The 18,239-nt window shown below is 56.3% G+C and overlaps 1 protein-coding gene across 4 annotated transcripts in view; it reads left to right on the forward strand.

Moving 5' to 3' along the window:
* The window catches only part of DOCK6 (dedicator of cytokinesis 6), a 41,916-nt gene extending 24,152 nt beyond the window's left edge, over window positions 1–17,764 (forward strand). For 2 of the 4 annotated variants that reach the window (XM_044254169.1, XM_044254171.1), the window contains 27 exons: window positions 610–702; window positions 947–1,042; window positions 1,469–1,609; window positions 4,155–4,268; window positions 4,377–4,547; window positions 4,893–5,032; window positions 5,130–5,299; window positions 7,099–7,259; window positions 7,481–7,663; window positions 7,981–8,107; window positions 8,429–8,513; window positions 8,634–8,730; window positions 8,860–8,994; window positions 9,296–9,448; window positions 9,617–9,775; window positions 9,944–10,044; window positions 10,574–10,766; window positions 10,857–11,000; window positions 13,752–13,883; window positions 13,976–13,990; window positions 15,287–15,412; window positions 15,513–15,602; window positions 15,926–16,162; window positions 16,375–16,518; window positions 16,601–16,707; window positions 16,959–17,120; window positions 17,527–17,764. In XM_044254169.1, coding sequence (XP_044110104.1) covers window positions 610–702; window positions 947–1,042; window positions 1,469–1,609; window positions 4,155–4,268; window positions 4,377–4,547; window positions 4,893–5,032; window positions 5,130–5,299; window positions 7,099–7,259; window positions 7,481–7,663; window positions 7,981–8,107; window positions 8,429–8,513; window positions 8,634–8,730; window positions 8,860–8,994; window positions 9,296–9,448; window positions 9,617–9,775; window positions 9,944–10,044; window positions 10,574–10,766; window positions 10,857–11,000; window positions 13,752–13,883; window positions 13,976–13,990; window positions 15,287–15,412; window positions 15,513–15,602; window positions 15,926–16,162; window positions 16,375–16,518; window positions 16,601–16,707; window positions 16,959–17,120; window positions 17,527–17,569 — 3,519 coding nt within the window. In that variant the 3' untranslated portion in view covers window positions 17,570–17,764. Of the gene's footprint in view, window positions 1–609; window positions 703–946; window positions 1,043–1,468; window positions 1,610–4,154; window positions 4,269–4,376; window positions 4,548–4,892; window positions 5,033–5,129; window positions 5,300–7,098; window positions 7,260–7,480; window positions 7,664–7,980; window positions 8,108–8,428; window positions 8,514–8,633; window positions 8,731–8,859; window positions 8,995–9,295; window positions 9,449–9,616; window positions 9,776–9,943; window positions 10,045–10,573; window positions 10,767–10,856; window positions 11,001–13,751; window positions 13,884–13,975; window positions 13,991–15,286; window positions 15,413–15,512; window positions 15,603–15,925; window positions 16,163–16,374; window positions 16,519–16,600; window positions 16,708–16,958; window positions 17,121–17,526 lie in introns of those variants that run through there. The other 2 variants (XM_044254170.1, XR_006385175.1) reach the window with 2 other exon arrangements.
* The last annotated feature ends 475 nt before the right edge of the window (window positions 17,765–18,239 follow it).

Consider the following 18,239-nt stretch of genomic DNA (forward strand, 5'->3'; position numbering starts at 1 on the left):
GGAGCATGGGTGCCCATCCCCATTTCACAGATGGGGAGCACTGAGGCAAGCAAAACTGGAACAGGGCCAGGCCTGGAACCCGAGGCTCTCGGCTGCTCCTGCCGCATCTCCTCGGCATCTCCTCTCACCTTCGTCCTATCTCTTTCCCTCTTCCTTCTCTATCCTCGCTTGGGCCCCACGTCTGTGCTCCGTTCCCCTGTCTCCATTCCCTCCTCCATCCCCTCGCCCTGCTCCTCCATCCGCCCGAACTCCCGGCCTCTCTCCGGCTGTCTGACTTCACGCTCCCTCTTCCCTGTGTCCACCCGCACCCCCCATGGCTCCACCTCCTCTGTCCGGGCCTGTCCACCCTCGCCGATGGGCTCCTGTCCCCATTCTCACCTCTCATGTTCCCCCGACTGGCCATCCCCTTCTCTCTTCTGTTTCTCATCCCCTGTTATCTCCTCACCTATATCCTTATTCTCTTTGCCCTCTCATGCATACCCCCCGGGGCCTGTCCAAACGGACGCGTCTGTGCCCTGTTCATGCCAGCCATGTCCTCCCCGCCTACGCCGCCGGCACCCTCACCAACCCCCCTCGCCATCCCATCCTCTTCGCCCCGTCCCGTCATAGGCCATCGACCGCAGCTCTAGCCGAACCTCTTCCTACCTCGAGGGCTCCTCCTTGGCCCCACCAGCCACCCAGCCGAGACCCACTGTGCAGAAGGTAGTGGGAGGCAGGGGGTGGGTGACTCCGTGTTGGCCCCGGAGCTCCATCTCCCCTGAAGCCCAGCAGAGTCTGGAGGGCCCAGGGAAAGGGTGTGCTGACTCCTTCCGCTCCCTCTCCTGCATGGTCTCCAGCTGCGCTAACCCCAAGCCATCCCACTGCTTCCAAACCCCGTCATGCCCCCTCCAGAGGAGGGCACGGGCTGGGCTCCCTGGCTCTCTGTGACCCTTGCCCCCGCCCCCAGCTGCTGCACGAGGAGCTGGCCCTGCAGTGGGTGGTCAGCGGCAGTGCCGTGCGAGAGGCCGTCCTGCAGCACGCCTGGTTCTTCTTCCAGCTCATGGTAAGACCCCCTCCTCCCTGCCTCGGGCTGGCCTTCTCCTCTGAGATTGTAGCTAAGACCCCCCGAGCCATGATCCCAAGAGACGCCTCCCCATGTTGAGAGACACTGAAGAGAGAGACCCCCTTGAAACTCACCTGAATGCCCCTCCACGGAGAGGTGACCCGCCCCCACCTTCTCCCAGGCTCTCTCACCCTCCCCACCCCTGCACCCTGCCTAGGACCCACTCAGCCTTTGCCCATTGCCCGCTCAAGCCTTATGTTAAGAGTCAGGGCTCCATCTCTACCCAGGACCCCTTAAGCCCACCTCTAGCCCCTGTGCCTTGCTGCTAAAGCACCACTCAGCCCCTCAGGCCCTGTCCCCCTCTGGTAGGCCCCCCTGTTCAGTCCCTTAAGCCCTGTCCACTCTCACCGCCCACCCCCCCGCCAGGTGAAAAGCATGACGCTGCACCTGCTTCTGGGCCAACGGCTGGACACGCCTCGCAAGCTTCGCTTCCCTGGGCGTTTCCTGGATGACATCGCGGCCCTCGTGGGCTCTGTGGGCCTGGAAGTCATCACCCGGGTGTACAAGGTGTGTGGGAACGGGTCTCAGTGGGAGGGGTCTGAGAGAGGACCTGGAGCCAGCCAGGCAGGGGGCACCATGAACCCCCTTGCCGGATCAGTCTGTTGACTCAGCATCTCTTGAGCAATGACTGTGTGCACAGTCCGGATGCTAGACACAGCAGTGAACCAAACAGACCCAAATCCACATTTGCATGGAGCTGACTTTTTAAGGAGACTTGAAGGAGGGGAAAGAGCTCCCTGTGCCATGGCTCGAGCAAGGGCCTTCCAGGCAGTGGGACCAGCAAGGGCAAAGGCCCTGAGGTAGGGCCATGCCTGGGTTGTTAGAGGAGCAGTTAGAAGGTGTGGTTAGAGTGGACTGAGCAAACATGGGAATGGGAGTTGATGAGGATGGGGAGGGAGGACAGAGAGATCCCTTAGCCCTTAGCACAGTGCCAAATACAGTAAGTGCTCAGTAAATGAACACTGATGTTTTGAGACCTTGATCATTGGTTGTCCAGGTCCTAGATCACTAATTCCAGTGTTCACAGGAGCTAGGCAGGCAATAATAATGTTATTACAGGGGCGCCTGGGTGGCTCAGTGGGTTAAGCCGCCGCCTTCGGCTCAGGTCATGATCTCAGGGTCCTGGGATTGAGCCCCGCATCGGGCTCTCTGCTCAGCAGGGAGCCTGTTGCCCTCTCTCTCTCTCTCTCTGTCTGCCTCTCCATCTACTTGTGATTTCTTTCTGTCAAATAAATAAATAAAATATTAAAAAATAATAATAAGTTACTACAATAGTAATAATATTGAGTATTTATTGAGCACTTACTGTATATCTTAAACACGTTAGATGGATGACATCATTAAATTCTCCCAACCACCCCATGAAGTTATCTCCATTTTACTGATGGGGAAACTGAGGTAGAGAATGACTTCGTAACAATCTGATACCACACAGCTGAGAAGGGGCAGAATGTGGATGTGAACCCAAGCCACCAGCTCCAGAGCCTACACCCTCACCACCTGGGAGGAATGGGGCTTAGGGCGGACTCGGGGGCATGTACCTATTGGCTGTGGCTGGAATGCCTGATTTCTCAGGAGAAATGGGACTTTTGGTTTTGATAGGAGCTTTCCAGATTTTTGAAATGCCGGCCCAACCCAAGTCAGCCCTTGTGCAATCTCCGATGACCTCTGGGCTGGGCTCAGAGTTCTCGACCTTGTTCCACTGGAGCCTCCCCAAGGGCTGATATTCTCAGGGACTGAGCCGGACTGTGAGGAAACCACCCTATGAATGGGCGGTAGTGGGGGAACAATACCCCAGCTGCAAGTGGGGCATCAGCGATGGGCCATAGTGGTTCTGTTGCTTCGCTTGACATTTATCGAGCACTGACTTCCAGGCTCAGTGTATAAGGAAGACCCAGTCTCAGCTCCGCTATGGACTCAGAGCTAAGGCAGGTTTTGTATCTTGTTTCTCTGGATTGCAGGGAACTGAGGAAGGTTTCTCTGAGGTTGCAGGGAACTCAGGCCACTGAGCCTAACCACCCTGTGGCTTATGGTTGTGTGAGAGCAGACAAGCATCAACAACCCCTTAAGGCCAAGCAGCCTTCTTGATATTTCTCAAGGTTACCAGGCACATCCTGCCCCAGGGCCTTTGCACTTGCTGTTCTCTCTGCTCAGGTTGCATTTCTTATCTTGGCTCTTTCCCCTCTTTCCGGTTTCTCTCAAAACCATACCCCAATCAGTTTTCTTCAAAACACATGGAACTATGTCCTACCCTTTTATTTATTGTCTCCCTTCCCGTCACACAAGACTGTGAGTTGGACAAGCCACAGGGACCACATCTGTCTCATTCACAGGGTATGGCACATCGTAGATGTTTAGTATAGTCTTGTTAAATGATTACTGAGAGTGCATCAGTTAGGGCAGAGGTTACTTTGCTGGAACATCATCACACGTGGTTTAAATGTGACCAGAGTTTGTTTCTGAGCATAGGTGGGTTGCAGGGTATTCTACAGTGTGGACCTGGCCATCGCCATCCACCATGGTGCCTGCCCCATAAGGCTGGACTGGTGGTGGGAACAGGAAGACCAGCCCCTTCCATCTATGTGACCACATCACTCTTCCCAAAATCCCATTGGCCAAGTTGTGGTCACATGGTTAGTCTCAGCCTCAAGGGAGGCTGGGAAATGTGGTCTTCATCCAGCTCTGAACTGTGAAGAAGGGTTTCAGTGCTCTGAGTGGGAGAGGATTTGGGGGAAGTCAGTAGCCAGTTTCTGCCATCCATATTCTGTTGTTCCCATCTAATGAAAGGAAAGAAAACAGTGTTCTGAACCGAGTCCTGAGAAGTGTAGACATACAGCTGTGGGAAAGGGGCGGGACAGAGGGAAGAGGACAACAGGGAAGGCCAGGTGCATCTGGAGGCCAGAAATGAGGGTGTGTCAAGAAGCCCCAAGTCTTTGGGGCAGTGAGGCAGCTCCTGGAGGTCACGGGTGACCCTAGGGAGAGCCGGGCCCAGTGTGGAGACTGAGGCTCCATGGGACAAGTGGGCGTGGGCTGACCGGCCCTGTGCCCCCAGGACGCAGAGCTGGCCGAGCGCCTGAACGCCAGCCTGGCCTTCTTCCTCAGCGATCTGCTGTCCCTGGTGGACCGCGGCTTCATCTTCAGCCTGGTCCGGGCCCACTACAAGCAGGTAGGGGTGGGCGTGGTGGGCGTGGCACAGTGGCAGTGACTCGGGTGGGGTGGTGGGCGGGGTGGGTGGAGCCCGTGAAGGTCGCCCACTGGTTCCCCTCCCCCACAGGTGTCCACACGGCTGCAGTCGGCCCCCAACCCCGCGTTGCTGCTGACGCTACGCATGGACTTCACCCGCATCCTGTGCAGCCACGAGCACTATGTGACCCTCAACCTCCCCTGCTGCCCCCTGTCGCCCCCGGCGTCGCCGTCGCCCTCTGTATCCTCCACCACCTCCCAGGTGCTCTGGCCTTACTTCTGGCTCTTTCTCTTGACCTTCCCCCACCCACCTTCAATCCCCTCTTCCCTCATTTGCCCATTTCAGAGTGGGCGGCTGCCCAGGTAGTCCGACCCTTCACTTCTGACCCCACTCTTGGTAATTTCTTGTGTGGGAGTGGGGAACCAACTTCTTATTTCTCATCTCTAAATCCTAATTTCCGCCTGGGATTCCATGTGGTGTTTTTCTGACTTGTAACTTGCCTCCAGGCCCTGTCAGCTCACATGTGGTAGTTAACACCAGTCTCTCCCCTCTGACCCTTGACCCCTGGCTCCTGCCATCTCTGCTTTCTCTTCCTGCCCTCTGCAGAGCTCCACCTTCTCCAGCCAGGCCCCGGACCCCAAGGTAACCAGTATGTTCGAGCTGAGTGGGCCGTTCCGACAGCAGCACTTCCTGGCTGGGCTCCTGCTGACAGAATTGGCGCTGGCCCTGGAGCCCGAGGCCGAGGGGTGAGCACAGGCCCGCTCTGGCCCCCAGGCTGGTGGAAAGGTCCAGGAGACATGTCCGCTCCAACCCGAGCTCCTCGCTCCCCACCACCCCCAACAGGGCATCCCTGCTGCACAAGAAGGCCATCAGCGCCGTGCACAGCCTGCTCTGTGGCCACGACGCCGACCCCCGCTATGCTGAGGCTTCTGTGAAGGCCCGTGTGGCCGAGCTGTACCTGCCACTGCTGTCGCTCGCACGGGATACACTGCCACGCCTGCACGATTTTGCTGGTCAGTGAGCCGGGGCAGGCCAGGGTTGCACGATCCAGGGGCTTCCCTGATCATACCAGCTCAGGTCGGGAAGGGCGGGGAGCAGGGTTAGAAATAAAAGCATGGGTGGTGGGGACAGAGGAAGAAGTTCCAGTGTGCTGCTCTGGGGCCCCAGGCGAGGCGTTAACTTCTCTGAGCCAAAAGGTTTCTTACCTATTACTTGGGGACAGTGGTCACATTCACTACTTCCTAGAGTTATGTGAAAATCTGGGGAGCAGCGTACTGGGATACTGTCACACCCTGATAGGTGAGGAGGGGCAGGTGGGGAACATCGGGAAGAGGGGAAGTTCAGAGCCCCGTGTTCATTCAGTCACTCCCTGGCACCAGGGGGACAGGGGACAGTTGGAAGCACAGACTGAGGATTTCTGGGTGGATCCGCTTTGTCATTTGGGCAAAATTCTCAGTCTTTACCTCTTGGATTTTTTTTCTTCCTCATTTTCTCGCTTCTCTCCTTCTGGGACTCCAATTGCACGTATGTTAGACCTGTGGAGTGCATTCACGTCCCTGCTGTGCTCTGTTCTGTTTCCATTCCATTTTCAGTTGGGAAACTTTCCATTTACCTGTATTTGAGCACACTGCTTCTGTCTTCTCTGGCTGTGTCCAGCCCTCTTAACCCCATCCACAAGTTCCGAATTTCAGATGTTAATATTTTTCAGCTATAAAATGTTCGTTTGATATTTTGGTGTGTTTTTGTAGATCCCAGTTCTCTGCTGAAATCTACCATTTTTTTACCCATGTTTGTCCATCTTTTCTGCCAATTCATACATTAACATCCTTTTTTGCTAATTCCAACATTTGGTCATCTGTGTGCCTGCTTCTATTGTCTGTTTATCTCCCTTATCAATTATATTTTCCTGCCTCGTCCTATGTCTTACAACTTGTTATGGTATTTTGGATGTTGTATGTGAACAAATCATCAGGACTGAGGCAGTGTCATCCTTTCCCAGTGATAGCTCCTCTTTCCCTCCCATATGAAGAGAGGAAAATGGGAGGGTCTCCTCAGTCTGGTCAGGAACTGAGCGAGGTTAAGCCACACTGGAGATTTCATTAAATTCAGTCAATGCTTTGTCTCAAGACTCTCTGGGGTGATACTGGTTCTGTATTTGTTGGCAGTTCCTGTCTCTGGTGAGACCTTTGGGGGTGGGGACAGCTAAAGGGGTGACTCTTAAAACCCTAGAGTTTGGAAGCAGACTCTTTAGGTTAAAATCCCACCTCTACTATGTACCTGCTGTGTGACCCCAGGCCTCAGTTTCTGTGCCTCAGTTTCCTTATCCATAAAGTGGGGACGCTAAAAGCATTTATCTTATAGGGTTGTTTTGAAGATTAAGAGTTAGTATTTTCCAAGTCCTTAGAATGGCACCTGGTACATAGGAGACTCTAAGTGCCCATTGATGGCTATGATAGCGACAGCATTTATTATTAATTATTATTACTGTTATTCCTGCCACTGTTCCATCATCATTGTAGTCAACATTTATAGCCCCTGTGAGCCAGGCCATATTCTGAGTGTCGAACATGTAGCAGCAGCCAGGGCAGATAGAGTTCAGGCCTTTGTCATCTTACCGACAATGTATGATAGATGTATCTAATCATAGGCGCAAAAGTGAGCTCTGAGAATAGATAACTGGAGACCTCACCCTGGTCTGGGGGAGCGGTAGCAGGGAAGGCTTCCCTGAGGAGGCGAACTTTGAGCTAGGCTATGAGATCGAGAAAGTAATTACCAAGGGTTCATTCTTCTGTCCCCCTGTCCCTGCCCCCAGAGGGCCCAGGTCAACGGTCAAGACTGGCCTCGATGCTCGACTCAGACACAGAAGGGGAAGGAGACATCGGAGGCACCATCAACCCCTCAGTGGCCATGGCTATCGCTGGTGGGCCCCTAGCCCCCGGCTCCCGGGCCAGCATCTCCCAGGGTCCAGTGGCAGTGAGTATGGTGCTGGTCCCCAGAGTCACCATCCAACCTGGTAATAGAAATTATGTAAGGATATTTGCTTGTTTGAAGATTTTATTTATTTATTTGACACAGATCACAAGTAGGCAGAGAGGCAGAGAGAGGGGGAAGCAGGCTTCCTGCTGAGCAGAGAGCCCGACACAGGGCTCGATCCAAGGACCCTTCTGAGCACCCTCTCCCCTGTCTGACCCCAGGCTTCTCGCTCAGGCTATCCCCTTTCTGCCGAGTCCAGCCGGACCTTACTGGTGTGTGTGCTCTGGGTACTGAAGAACGCCGAGCCAGCCCTCCTGCAGCGCTGGGCTGCTGACCTTGCCCTCCCTCAGCTGGGTCGCCTCTTGGACTTGCTTTACCTTTGCCTGGCTGCCTTTGAGTACAAGGTATGGGGCTGGGGGTGGGGTGGGCCTGGGGATTGAGTGGGTAGACAGGGCAGAGGTGAACCATCTTCACACACAGGTGCCTGTGGGTTTGAGGGTCAAGGGGTGGGCTGTTTCTGGGCTTAGCCAAAGAGCGAAGGGAGAATTGTCTTCATGAATCGAATTGGGAATGGGCTAAGACCTTGCAGGAAAGGGGGAGAGCCGTGTCTCCAAGCACATGATTCTGGAGGTCAGAAAAGGCTGAATGAGTGTGACCAAGCAGCCCAGGTCCCATAGGAAAGGGCAGAGTCAGCCCTGAACCCTGTTCTCTGCCCTCACAGGGGAAAAAGGCCTTTGAGCGCATCAACAGCCTCACGTTTAAGAAGTCACTGGACATGAAGGCTCGTCTGGAGGAAGCCATCCTGGGCACCATTGGGGCACGACAGGAGATGGTCCGGCGGAGTCGTGGTGAGAGGGAGATAGGCCCTGTGCACGTCCCCCTGCCCTGGCTGCTCCCAGCCTTTGACAGACCCCAAGAAGAGGGCATCCGTACCTCTGTGTCTGCCTCACCTTCCCCAGAAAGAAGTGCACATTGTCCCCATGCACACGCATCTGTGCTCCTTGTCCATTTTCATGTCATTCATCTTTAACTGTGTTTCCTTAGCATGTACATGTGTCACCTGGTGTCCTCATGGGTTGTCCCACGTGTACCTTAATGCCTGCGCACGTCTCATGGTTGCATGTCCTTATGTTTTTGTGCATCTGGGAACACGCACCTGCGCATCTCAGAGAGGAGCCCATTTGGAAATCAGGAGAACGTACGCTGGCGGAAGAGCGTCACGCACTGGAGACAGACCTCGGACCGTGTGGACAAGTGGGTGTAGGCAGGAAGTTGTTTGCTGGGGTCCGACCAGTTTCCAGAGAACGGGGGCCCCTAAAGCACTTAAGGGAGGGAGAGTGAGCTCAGCACCCAGCCGTGTCCCATCCCCTCCAGGACCAAGGATGAAATGGAACATGAGGCCTTGGTGGAGGGGAACCTGGCAACTGAGACCAGCCTGGTGGTTTTAGATACACTGGAGATCATCGTGCAGGTAGGGCTTGAGCCAGCATGTCCCTGACCTGTGACCCCACCACTGTGCCTTGTGATCTCTGACTCCTGACCCTGGAAGCAGCTCAGTCCCTAACAGCTGGATTTCTGACTCCTTTTCCCCATCCTGCAGACCGTGATGCTGTCGGAGGCCCGGGAGAGCATCTTGGGGGCTGTGCTGAAGGTTGTGCTGTATAGTCTGGGCAGCGCCCAGAGCGCCCTCTTCCTGCAGCACGGCTTGGCCACACAGCGAGCCCTAGTGTCCAAGGTAAGCCCTGCTCCACAGGCAGGGCTCTGAGGGATTGGTGTAGCCCGCTGAGCCCCTACCGTGTGCTCAGCCACTTCGTGAGACACACTCCATAGCCATCATTTACAGAGTGGGGAGCTGAGGATCAGAGTGGCAGAGTCACTCACGCAGGGTCACACAGCATCTTCCCCTCATTCTGAAGCCCACCGTGGTTGGCCAGAGGGGGCAGGACACTGATGCCCCTGCTAGAGTCCCCATCCGGGACCTTCTGTGCCACAAGGGGAAGGGGCTGACCTGTGCCTGTGTGGCCCTGGGGGGACAGTTCCCAGAGTTGCTGTTCGAGGAGGACACTGAGCTGTGCGCCGACCTCTGCCTGAGGCTCCTGCGACACTGCGGCAGCCGGGTCAGCACCATCCGCACGCACGCCAGCGCCTCGCTCTACCTCCTCATGCGCCAGAATTTCGAGATCGGCAACGTAAGTGGAAGTGGCAGGTGGAGGGCATGGCTGGCCGACCCGAGGCGCCGGTGAGGGAAGGCGGCCAGCCAGAGAGGGTTGTGCGGTCGATGGGGGGCAGGAGGAGCGGGCCCCGAGGGTGAGGGTCCCGGGCTTACAGGTGTGCTCGTCCTTCCCGGCTCCTCATAGAACTTTGCCCGCGTGAAGATGCAAGTGACCATGTCGCTGTCGTCCCTAGTGGGGACGACGCAGAGCTTCAGCGAAGAGCACCTGAGACGGTCACTCAAGACCATCCTCACCTACGCCGAGGAGGACGTGGGGCTGCGGGACAGCACCTTCGCCGAGCAGGTGACACCGCCGGGCCCCCGCCATGCCTTCCTCAGCCAGTGTCTTTGCCCGGCCGGCTTTGCCCCCCCGCGCCCCCTCCCCCAGCCCTGCCCCACCACTGAGGCTGTCGGGCATGTCGCGATGCCCTCATCGTGCCCGGCTGTTCCCCCTCCAACCCGCCCATTCCAGGTCCAGGACCTGATGTTCAACTTGCACATGATCCTGACGGACACGGTGAAGATGAAGGAGCATCAGGAGGACCCGGAGATGCTCATTGATCTCATGTACAGGTGAGGGGGGCTGGGTGGGCCCTCCGGCGTTCCCACCCACGGCAGGTGGGGAGAGGGAGCGGTGAGCGGGCAGGAGGGGGCACAAGCAGGGGGAGGGCAAGGTGAGTGAACGCTGCGGAGGGTGCCGGGCGAACATGACTGGAGGACGACAGAGAGAGTAAGGACAAGTGAGGGGCACAGGTGGGAGCCAGGTGAGGTGCTGACCGGTGACGGGTCTGGGAACAAGTGATTCAGAGGAGAGGTGAGGGGTGTTTGGGACGAAGTAGGGGAGTGGGAGGCGGGGGATGCGCGATGATGGAGCTAGGGAAGGCGTGGGGGCCCACGGGAGGTGGTGGCCTGGTGCATGGGGTGCGGGGGAGGCGCCCAAGCAAGGGGAACGGGGGCGTGGCCTCCCAGTCCAGCTGAGGAGCCTGGCTGGGGCTCGGCCCTGAGGGTGGGGTAACGAGGAGAGGGGGTGGACCCGTGAGGGGCCGGCAGTGGGGGCTGGGCGAGTCCCTATCCCCCTCACCACCCCCCACCTGAATGCCAGGATTGCCCGCGGCTACCAGGGCTCCCCCGACCTGCGGCTGACGTGGTTGCAGAACATGGCGGGGAAGCACGCGGAGCTGGGCAACCACGCGGAGGCCGCCCAGTGCATGGTGCACGCCGCCGCTCTGGTGGCCGAGTACCTCGCCCTGCTGGAGGACAGCCGCTACCTGCCCGTGGGCTGCGTTTCCTTCCAGGTGAGCTGCTGGGGGTGGGGGGTGCGGGTGTTGCGATGCGCAGGGGGTGGCTCCCGTGGGCTGGGGGCCTGATGCCACCTCCCACCCCAGAACATCTCATCCAACGTGCTGGAGGAGTCCGCCATCTCCGACGACATCCTGTCGCCCGACGAGGAGGGCTTCTGCTCCGGGAAGCACTTCACAGAGCTGGGGTTGGTGGGGCTGCTGGAGCAGGCGGCCGCCTACTTCACCATGGTGAGGCCTGCGGGGGGCCGTGGGACGCGGGGATCGGGCCGGGCTGGTGTCATCAGATCCACCGACGGGCCCAGTACCTGCTCCTGGAGGCTCCAGGTGAAGCCGCTGCCTGCTCCCTTTCTGGGCCGGGGACTGCCTGAGGACAACGGGGACCTTCACGAGCTCGGGTTACCTGCCTCTCTCCCTGTAAAACCCTTCACATGTGGCCTGGACATAGTTAGCTTTCCGTACATTCAGCTGCTGTTTAATTTTTTTTTATTAGAGAAAAGTTTGAGCACACGTAAAAGTCTGCACCTCCCTCCGTCCCCACGGCCAGCGCTGGAATTCAGCAACCACCGGTCTTGACTTTCTCGTTTCATCTCCTCTTTGCCACTCTGGTTTTGGTTTTTGGGTTTTGTTGTTGTTGTTTTTTTAAGATTTTATTTATTTATTTGACAGAGCTCACAAGTAGACACAGAGTCAGGCAGAGAGAGAGGGGGAAGCAGGCTCCCCACTGAGCAGAGAGCCCGACGCGGGGCTCCATCCCAGCACCCCGGGACCATGACCTGAGCCGAAGGCAGAGGCTTTGATCCACTGAGCCAGCCAGGCGCCCCTGGGTTTTGATTTTTGATGGCATTTTTTTTTCTCCCTTCTTTTTTGGTATATATATAAAAAGACAAGATCTTAATTTTCAGGTTTTTTGGTATATCAAAAAGATAAGCTCTTAATTTTCACAAATTGACTGATGAAACCCAACATGACCGTTCAGTTTTGTTTTTTGTTTTTTAAAAGATTTTATTTATTTATTTATTTGACAGAGTGATCACAGGTAGGCAGAGAGGCAGGCAGAGAGAGAGGAAGGGAAGCAGGCTCCCTGCTGAGCAGAGAGCCTGATGCGGGGCTCGATCCCACAACCCTGGGATCATGACCCAGGGTTTAACCCACTGAGCCACCCAGGTGCCCCTTTTTTTTTTTTTTTCCAAACCTTGCCTACTCAGTGTGGTCTGAGGACCAGCAGCATGGTCATCGGCTGGAGGCTTGTTATAAATGCAGAGCCCTGGGCCCTCCAACCCTCTGAACCCTATATTTCAACAAGATCTCAGAGATCCCTGTGTGTGTTGGGAGTCAGAGAAGTTCCAGCTAAAACAAACCCTACCCCTCACACTGTCACCTGCACAGTACCTCTCTGTGCAGCCTCACTGATGAAATCCTTTTTATTTATTTATTTTTATTTTATTTTATTTATTTATTTTTTAAAGATTTTATTTATTTATTTGGCAGACAGAGATCACAAGTAGGCAGAGAGGCAGGCAGAGAGAGAGTGAGAGAGGAGGAGGAGGAAGCAGGCTCCCTGCCCAGCAGAGAGCCCGACGCGGGACTCGATCCCAGGACCCTGAGATCATGACCTGAGCCGAAGGCAGAGGCTTAACCCACTGAGCCACCCAGGCACCCCCTTTTTATTTTTTAAAAGATTTTATTGATTTATTTATTTGTCAGAGAAAGAGAGAGCACAAGCAAGCAGAGACAGAGAGAGAAGCAGGCTTCCCACCGAGCAAAGAGCCCAATGTGGGACTCGATCCCAGGACCCTGGAATCATGACCTGAGCCGAAGGCAGCAGCTTAACCAACTGAGCCACTACTCAGTTGTCCCTGATGAAATCGTTTTATGCAACTCTTTAATACCAGTCCGGGCTTAGATGTCCCTGACGATCTCGAAACCATTTTTTTTTTTTTTGCAGTTGATTTGTTCGGATCAGGATTAATGTAAAAACCCACAGTGGCTGTGACTGACAAGTCTCTTAAGGCTCTTTGAATCAAGGAAAGAAAACAAGAATGAGAGGGCATCAGTTCCCCACTTTTTACAATAGGGTTTTTAATGTTTTCCTTAATAGGTTGAGGCCCAGGTGTTGTATTGCCCACTGCTCTAAAAAGGTTTTCTCCAGTTGGCTTGCTTGTGTGAAAGCAATTGGATTTTCCCCTGCATTTCACTTGTTGGGACCTCGGCTTTGTTCCAAGGGGTTTTCTGGCCCAGCCAGGGCTCTGGCTGCATCCCTGTGGTGTTGCTTTACCTGTTCCTCACTCTCCCGTGTTTATGGGAACTGGTGATCAGATCCAGAGCCCTGCTCAGATTCAAGGTCAGGTTTTCCAGGGAGAAATCTTTTTTCTATGCTGCCAGCCCCATTAGTGGGATTTTCATTATAGTCATTGTGTTAAAGTCTCAGAAACAAGCCTTGGGAATAAATCAGACAGTAGACACAGACTTCTCACAGTTGGCCACCAAATGTTCCAGGGTGTCTGGTGTGTGCCCGGCTCGATGCTGGTACCAGCTGTGGGTCAGGGGCACTTAGGAGCAGCCATTACCATGTCCCAGGAGGTAGCTGGGTTTGGAGGTCTTGGGCACCAACCCAAAAGGGGTGGTGTTCAGGTCCTGGCCCTGGGGAGCCATGTCTCTGAGTTCTAGTTTTCCCTCTGAGAAAGGAAAACAAAACAAAACAAAAAAACTCCTCCCACAGATGAAGGAACATGGGTAAAATACAGATGTACATAGCACCCGGTCCGTAATAAGCATGGTGGAGACCATTTAGGGATCTGTGGGGGTTGAGTGGAAAGACTGGTGTCCTATCGAGGGCAGGGTGGTCAGGGTGGGCTTCCTGGAGTAGGTGATGAAAGATGGAGCTCTAGAGCATGGGTAGTTGTACAGATGGTGGGCTGTTCCAGGCAGGAGAGAGAGCTAGGGAGGATGCTGGGAATCTTGATGTGCCCCCACCACCAGGGCGGGCTCTACGAGGCAGTGAACGAGGTCTACAAGACCCTTATCCCCATCCTGGAAGCCCACCGAGACTACAAGAAGCTGGCTGCCGTGCATGGCAAACTGCAGGAGGCCTTCACCAAGATCATGCACCAGGTGGGCCCAGGATGCCCTCCCAGACCCTGCCCTTGGCCCCACCTCCCGTCTTACCACAGCTCGGCTGACGCTGATCCTTCTCTCCCCCACAGAGCTCTGGCTGGGAGGTGAGTCAGCCCAGTGGCCACCTGCCTCTGGTGCCCCCATGAGGGCTGGTCAGCAGTGGTCAGGGACCACCAGAGGGTGCTGGAGGAACATGGCTGCCTGGCCACAGGGGTTGGTGCTCAGTGGGCAGTGACGCACCCTCTGCTTCCCCCATTCCCCCAGGCCCCCCTCCCTACCCCAGATCCCGAGGGCAGCCTGTGACTCACCCAGCTGGGAGCTCTCCAGAGACACCCCTCCCTCGGGCAGGGCCAGCTTGGTCACTGCCTGTGAGGGGGGCTCTGACTCCCTTCTTGTCTTTCTCTGTGTTCCTTCTTGTCTCTGTCTTGTGGTCTCTTTCCCTGTCTCTTTGCCTCCATGTCTTGCTCACACACACTCTCTCTCTCTCTGGGTCTCTGGGTCTCTGTCTCTCACGGTCTCCCCCAGCTTCTCCCAGGATCTCTGCTCCTCATTTCCATCTCGTGCTCCCCCTCTCCCGCCTCTTCCCCACTTGGGTCTATTTTTAGGCATCTCCTAGTTTGGGGAGAATTTTCTGGCCAAAGAAGGCAGGAACCCAGAGCCAAGATGGGAGGGCTGGGTGGGGGCCGGGTAGGACGGGCAGGTCCCCACCTTCCCTGGATCTCTGGCCTCTGCCCGAAGAATGGTACTCATGGGGCAGCATAACCAGGACCCTGGGGGTTGGGGGCTCTTACTTCTGACCTCTCCCATGACTTTGTGTCTCCCTTCCTTACCAATACCCTTGTGCCTGCCCCATTCTGCCTGGATCGGCCTTGGTGAGTGAACATGGAGCTACCCTCTTCCTTTCTGGCAGAGGGTGGTATACCTGGTTGGGAAGGGGGGTGCCCTGGAACTAGGGAGACAGAGCCTCTGTCCTAGAGGGCTGTGCATTTCCTCAACCACTTAAGCATTTATTGAGCACCTGCTGTATACCCAGCCCTGTAGGCATTGAGGACACAGTGGTAAGCAATAGAGCCTTAGTCCTGATTTCATACTGAGATCCAGACTCTGAAGAACTGCATGGGACGAGAGGGATAGTCAGAAAGCAGGGGCTTGTGCTGAATGAAAACAAAGATTTGGGGGAGCCAGGAAACAAAGGGTGGGGAGAAAGAGGGAGGGTGTGGGCAGCTGGCCGTTGTCTGGGTCTCAGGGACCCCCTGACTATGCCTATGACCAAATGTTCCTAGGGTTTCCCTGGCCCTGCCCACCTCTTCGGCCTGTGGGGCTCAGGACCATGCATCCCCGGGGCAAGGGGACCTCTAGAGAGGCATTCTGGGCCACAGCTCCCCTTCTCACAGATGCAGCGCGTGTTTGGGACGTACTTCCGCGTGGGCTTCTATGGTGCCCGCTTCGGCGACCTGGACGAGCAGGAGTTTGTGTATAAGGAGCCATCCATCACCAAGCTGGCTGAGATTTCACACCGGCTGGAGGCACGTCCCGGCGGTAGGGGGTAGACGGGCACTGGGCTGTGCTGGGGCGGCGTGGGGGCTGCTGTTCCTCTGCGACCCCAAGTCAGCCCCGTGTCCCCAGGAGTTCTACACGGAGAGGTTTGGGGAGGACGTGGTCGAGATTGTCAAAGATTCGAACCCCGTGGACAAGACCAAGCTTGACCCACAGAAGGTGAGGGCTCCTGACCATCCCGGGAACCCCCAAATCCTATCTTCAGGGAGACTCAAAAGTACTACTTCCTGGGGACCCTCAAATCCTATCTCTGGCACACTTCAGAGCTTATCTCCCTGAGGAACCCCAAATCCTTCTCCTTTCTCGGGAGTTTCTCAAACATCGAGGCTTTGGGAGCTGTGGGAACCCCAGATTTAAAGCTCCCAAACCCAAGGAGGTCCAGATCCCCTCTCTCCAGGGATGGGGCCCTGCAGGGAGGCTGGCAAGCCCCAAGTGTGTGTACTGGGGCTGTGGGAGCCTCATACCTGAGCCCCGCGTCCCAGGCCTACATCCAGATCACCTACGTGGAACCGCACTTCGACACCTACGAGCTCAAGGACCGGGTGACCTACTTCGACCGCAACTACGGGCTGCGCACCTTCCTGTTCTGCACGCCCTTCACACCTGACGGCCGTGCACACGGGGAACTGCCGGAACAGCACAAACGCAAGACCCTGCTCAGCACGGACCACGCCTTCCCCTACATCAAGACGCGAATCCGCGTGTGCCACCGGGAGGAGGTGGGCAGAGGCCCCGGACCCTGGGAGGGGAAAGGCCATGACCCAAGAAAGGGGAGGCCTGGTTACCCCAGACCCAGGCAGGCAGACTCCCCACGCCCTGTTCATGACACAGCCTCGAGGAAGCCCGCTCCACCCCCAGCAGGAGGCCAGGTTGCCCTAGGCTGGCTGGGGTCAGCCGGTGCCTGCCAACCGCCCGGCCTCCCTCCCCACAGACAGTGCTGACGCCGGTGGAGGTGGCCATCGAGGACATGCAGAAGAAGACACGGGAGCTGGCTTTCGCCACCGAGCAGGACCCGCCCGATGCCAAGATGCTACAGATGGTGCTACAGGGCTCTGTGGGGCCCACGGTGAACCAGGTACAGCCGGTGGGGCGGGCAGGCCACCCGAGGCACCCCCGGGGCCATGCGGACACCCTCATGAGCCCCTCTCACCCGGCAGGGACCCCTGGAGGTGGCCCAGGTATTTTTGGCAGAGATCCCAGAAGACCCCAAACTCTTCAGGCATCACAACAAGCTGCGGCTCTGTTTCAAGGACTTCTGCAAGAAGTAGGCCTGACCCCTCCGAGCCCCCCAACCATGGGCTCTTTGCCTTCCTGACGTCATACAGCCTCTCTGTAGCCCGGATGTCCAATATGGCGCTCCCACCTCTCTGGTTCTCCTGAAGTCGCCTCCACCTAGCAGACCTGCATTAGAGCTCCTGCCACCCCTGTCCCCGTGCCTGGACCGCCCCCCACCTCTCCAGTCTTGCTTTCTCCTGACTTCCAGCCCCTGAGCCTCTTCTGCCATCTGTCTCTCAGGTGCGAGGATGCCCTGCGGAAGAACAAGGCCCTGATAGGACCCGACCAGAAGGAATACCACCGGGAGCTAGAGCGGAATTATTCCCGTCTGCGGGAGGCTCTGCAGCCGCTGCTCACCCAGCGCCTGCCCCAGCTGCTGGCGCCCACCACTGCGGGCCTCAGGTGCCTGACCCTGCCTCCCCCAGCCATCGAGAGGGCAGAGGCGGGCACAGACGGGTGCTGTCCTACATATGCCTGTCAATACGCATGCTCATGGCTTGGCACAAACATGCAACTATGGGGACACGCATGCAGGCTGGGCAGGCTCCTGGCAGCCACTTGGGAATCCTAGCTAGGTCATTTCCCAGACATGCAACTTCACCTTCCTGGGCCGCGATTTCCACATCTATAAAATGGGCACAATTATTAGCTTTGGTGGAAGATTGCAAAAGAGATTCTGTGAACTCATGGCCAGAGCAAAATGGATGGGAAAGGACCAGAATCCCTAGAAGGATATTTGGAAAGGGGTTTGGGAGGCTGAGGAGTACTATGGAGTTGGCTATGTTGACCCACCTCATCCCTCCCCCAGGAACTCCTTGAACAGAGCAAGTTTCCGGAAAGCGGACCTCTGAGCCCAGGTGGCCCGAAGCCACACCCAGAAGAACCATCACCCTGTCCATGCCTTCCTGGGGTTCTCCCCCAGCTGCGCACTGGGCTCTGGGGTGGTCATATTCACATGGGGCTGGGCCCTCTGTTCCTCTGTCTGTTCCCATTTGTGTGCACTGATGCCTCTTACCTTTTCTAATTTAAAGTGGTTTTCATAAGCAGCCCGTTTGATGTGAATCCTGGGAGCTGGGTCATGGGCGCAATGTTTATCCACACACCCAGATCTTTGACAGACTCTGAGACCTCACTGGGTGCGGGAAACACCGCAGTGACACCAGATGCAAATTCCTGCCCTCCTGGGGCTGACATTCTGGTAGAGAAAGCAACACACAAATAATGTCACATCCCCATGGGGAATAATAGTGCCATTAATTATGCCCTTGGGCCAGTACTCAGCCCTGCACTAAATGGCTCCTAAAAAGCCACCCATATATTATGGGGCCTTTTTGCCTGAGGGACCTCCATTAGGCCCCTGCCTCCTAGTTAGTGAATTTTCTCAATGCCATTATCAGGTAGAAAGCATTCTTAACCCCGTATTACAGGTGGGGAAACTGAGGCACCAGGCAGGCAGAGGCTTGGTGGGGACTGGGGCCCACGTCCGGTTTAGTCGTTCCCTGCGCAGCCTCGCACTGACCC

Source organism: Neovison vison, chromosome 6 (assembly GCF_020171115.1).
Source record: "Neovison vison isolate M4711 chromosome 6, ASM_NN_V1, whole genome shotgun sequence".
NCBI classification, from domain to species: domain Eukaryota; kingdom Metazoa; phylum Chordata; class Mammalia; order Carnivora; family Mustelidae; genus Neogale; species Neogale vison.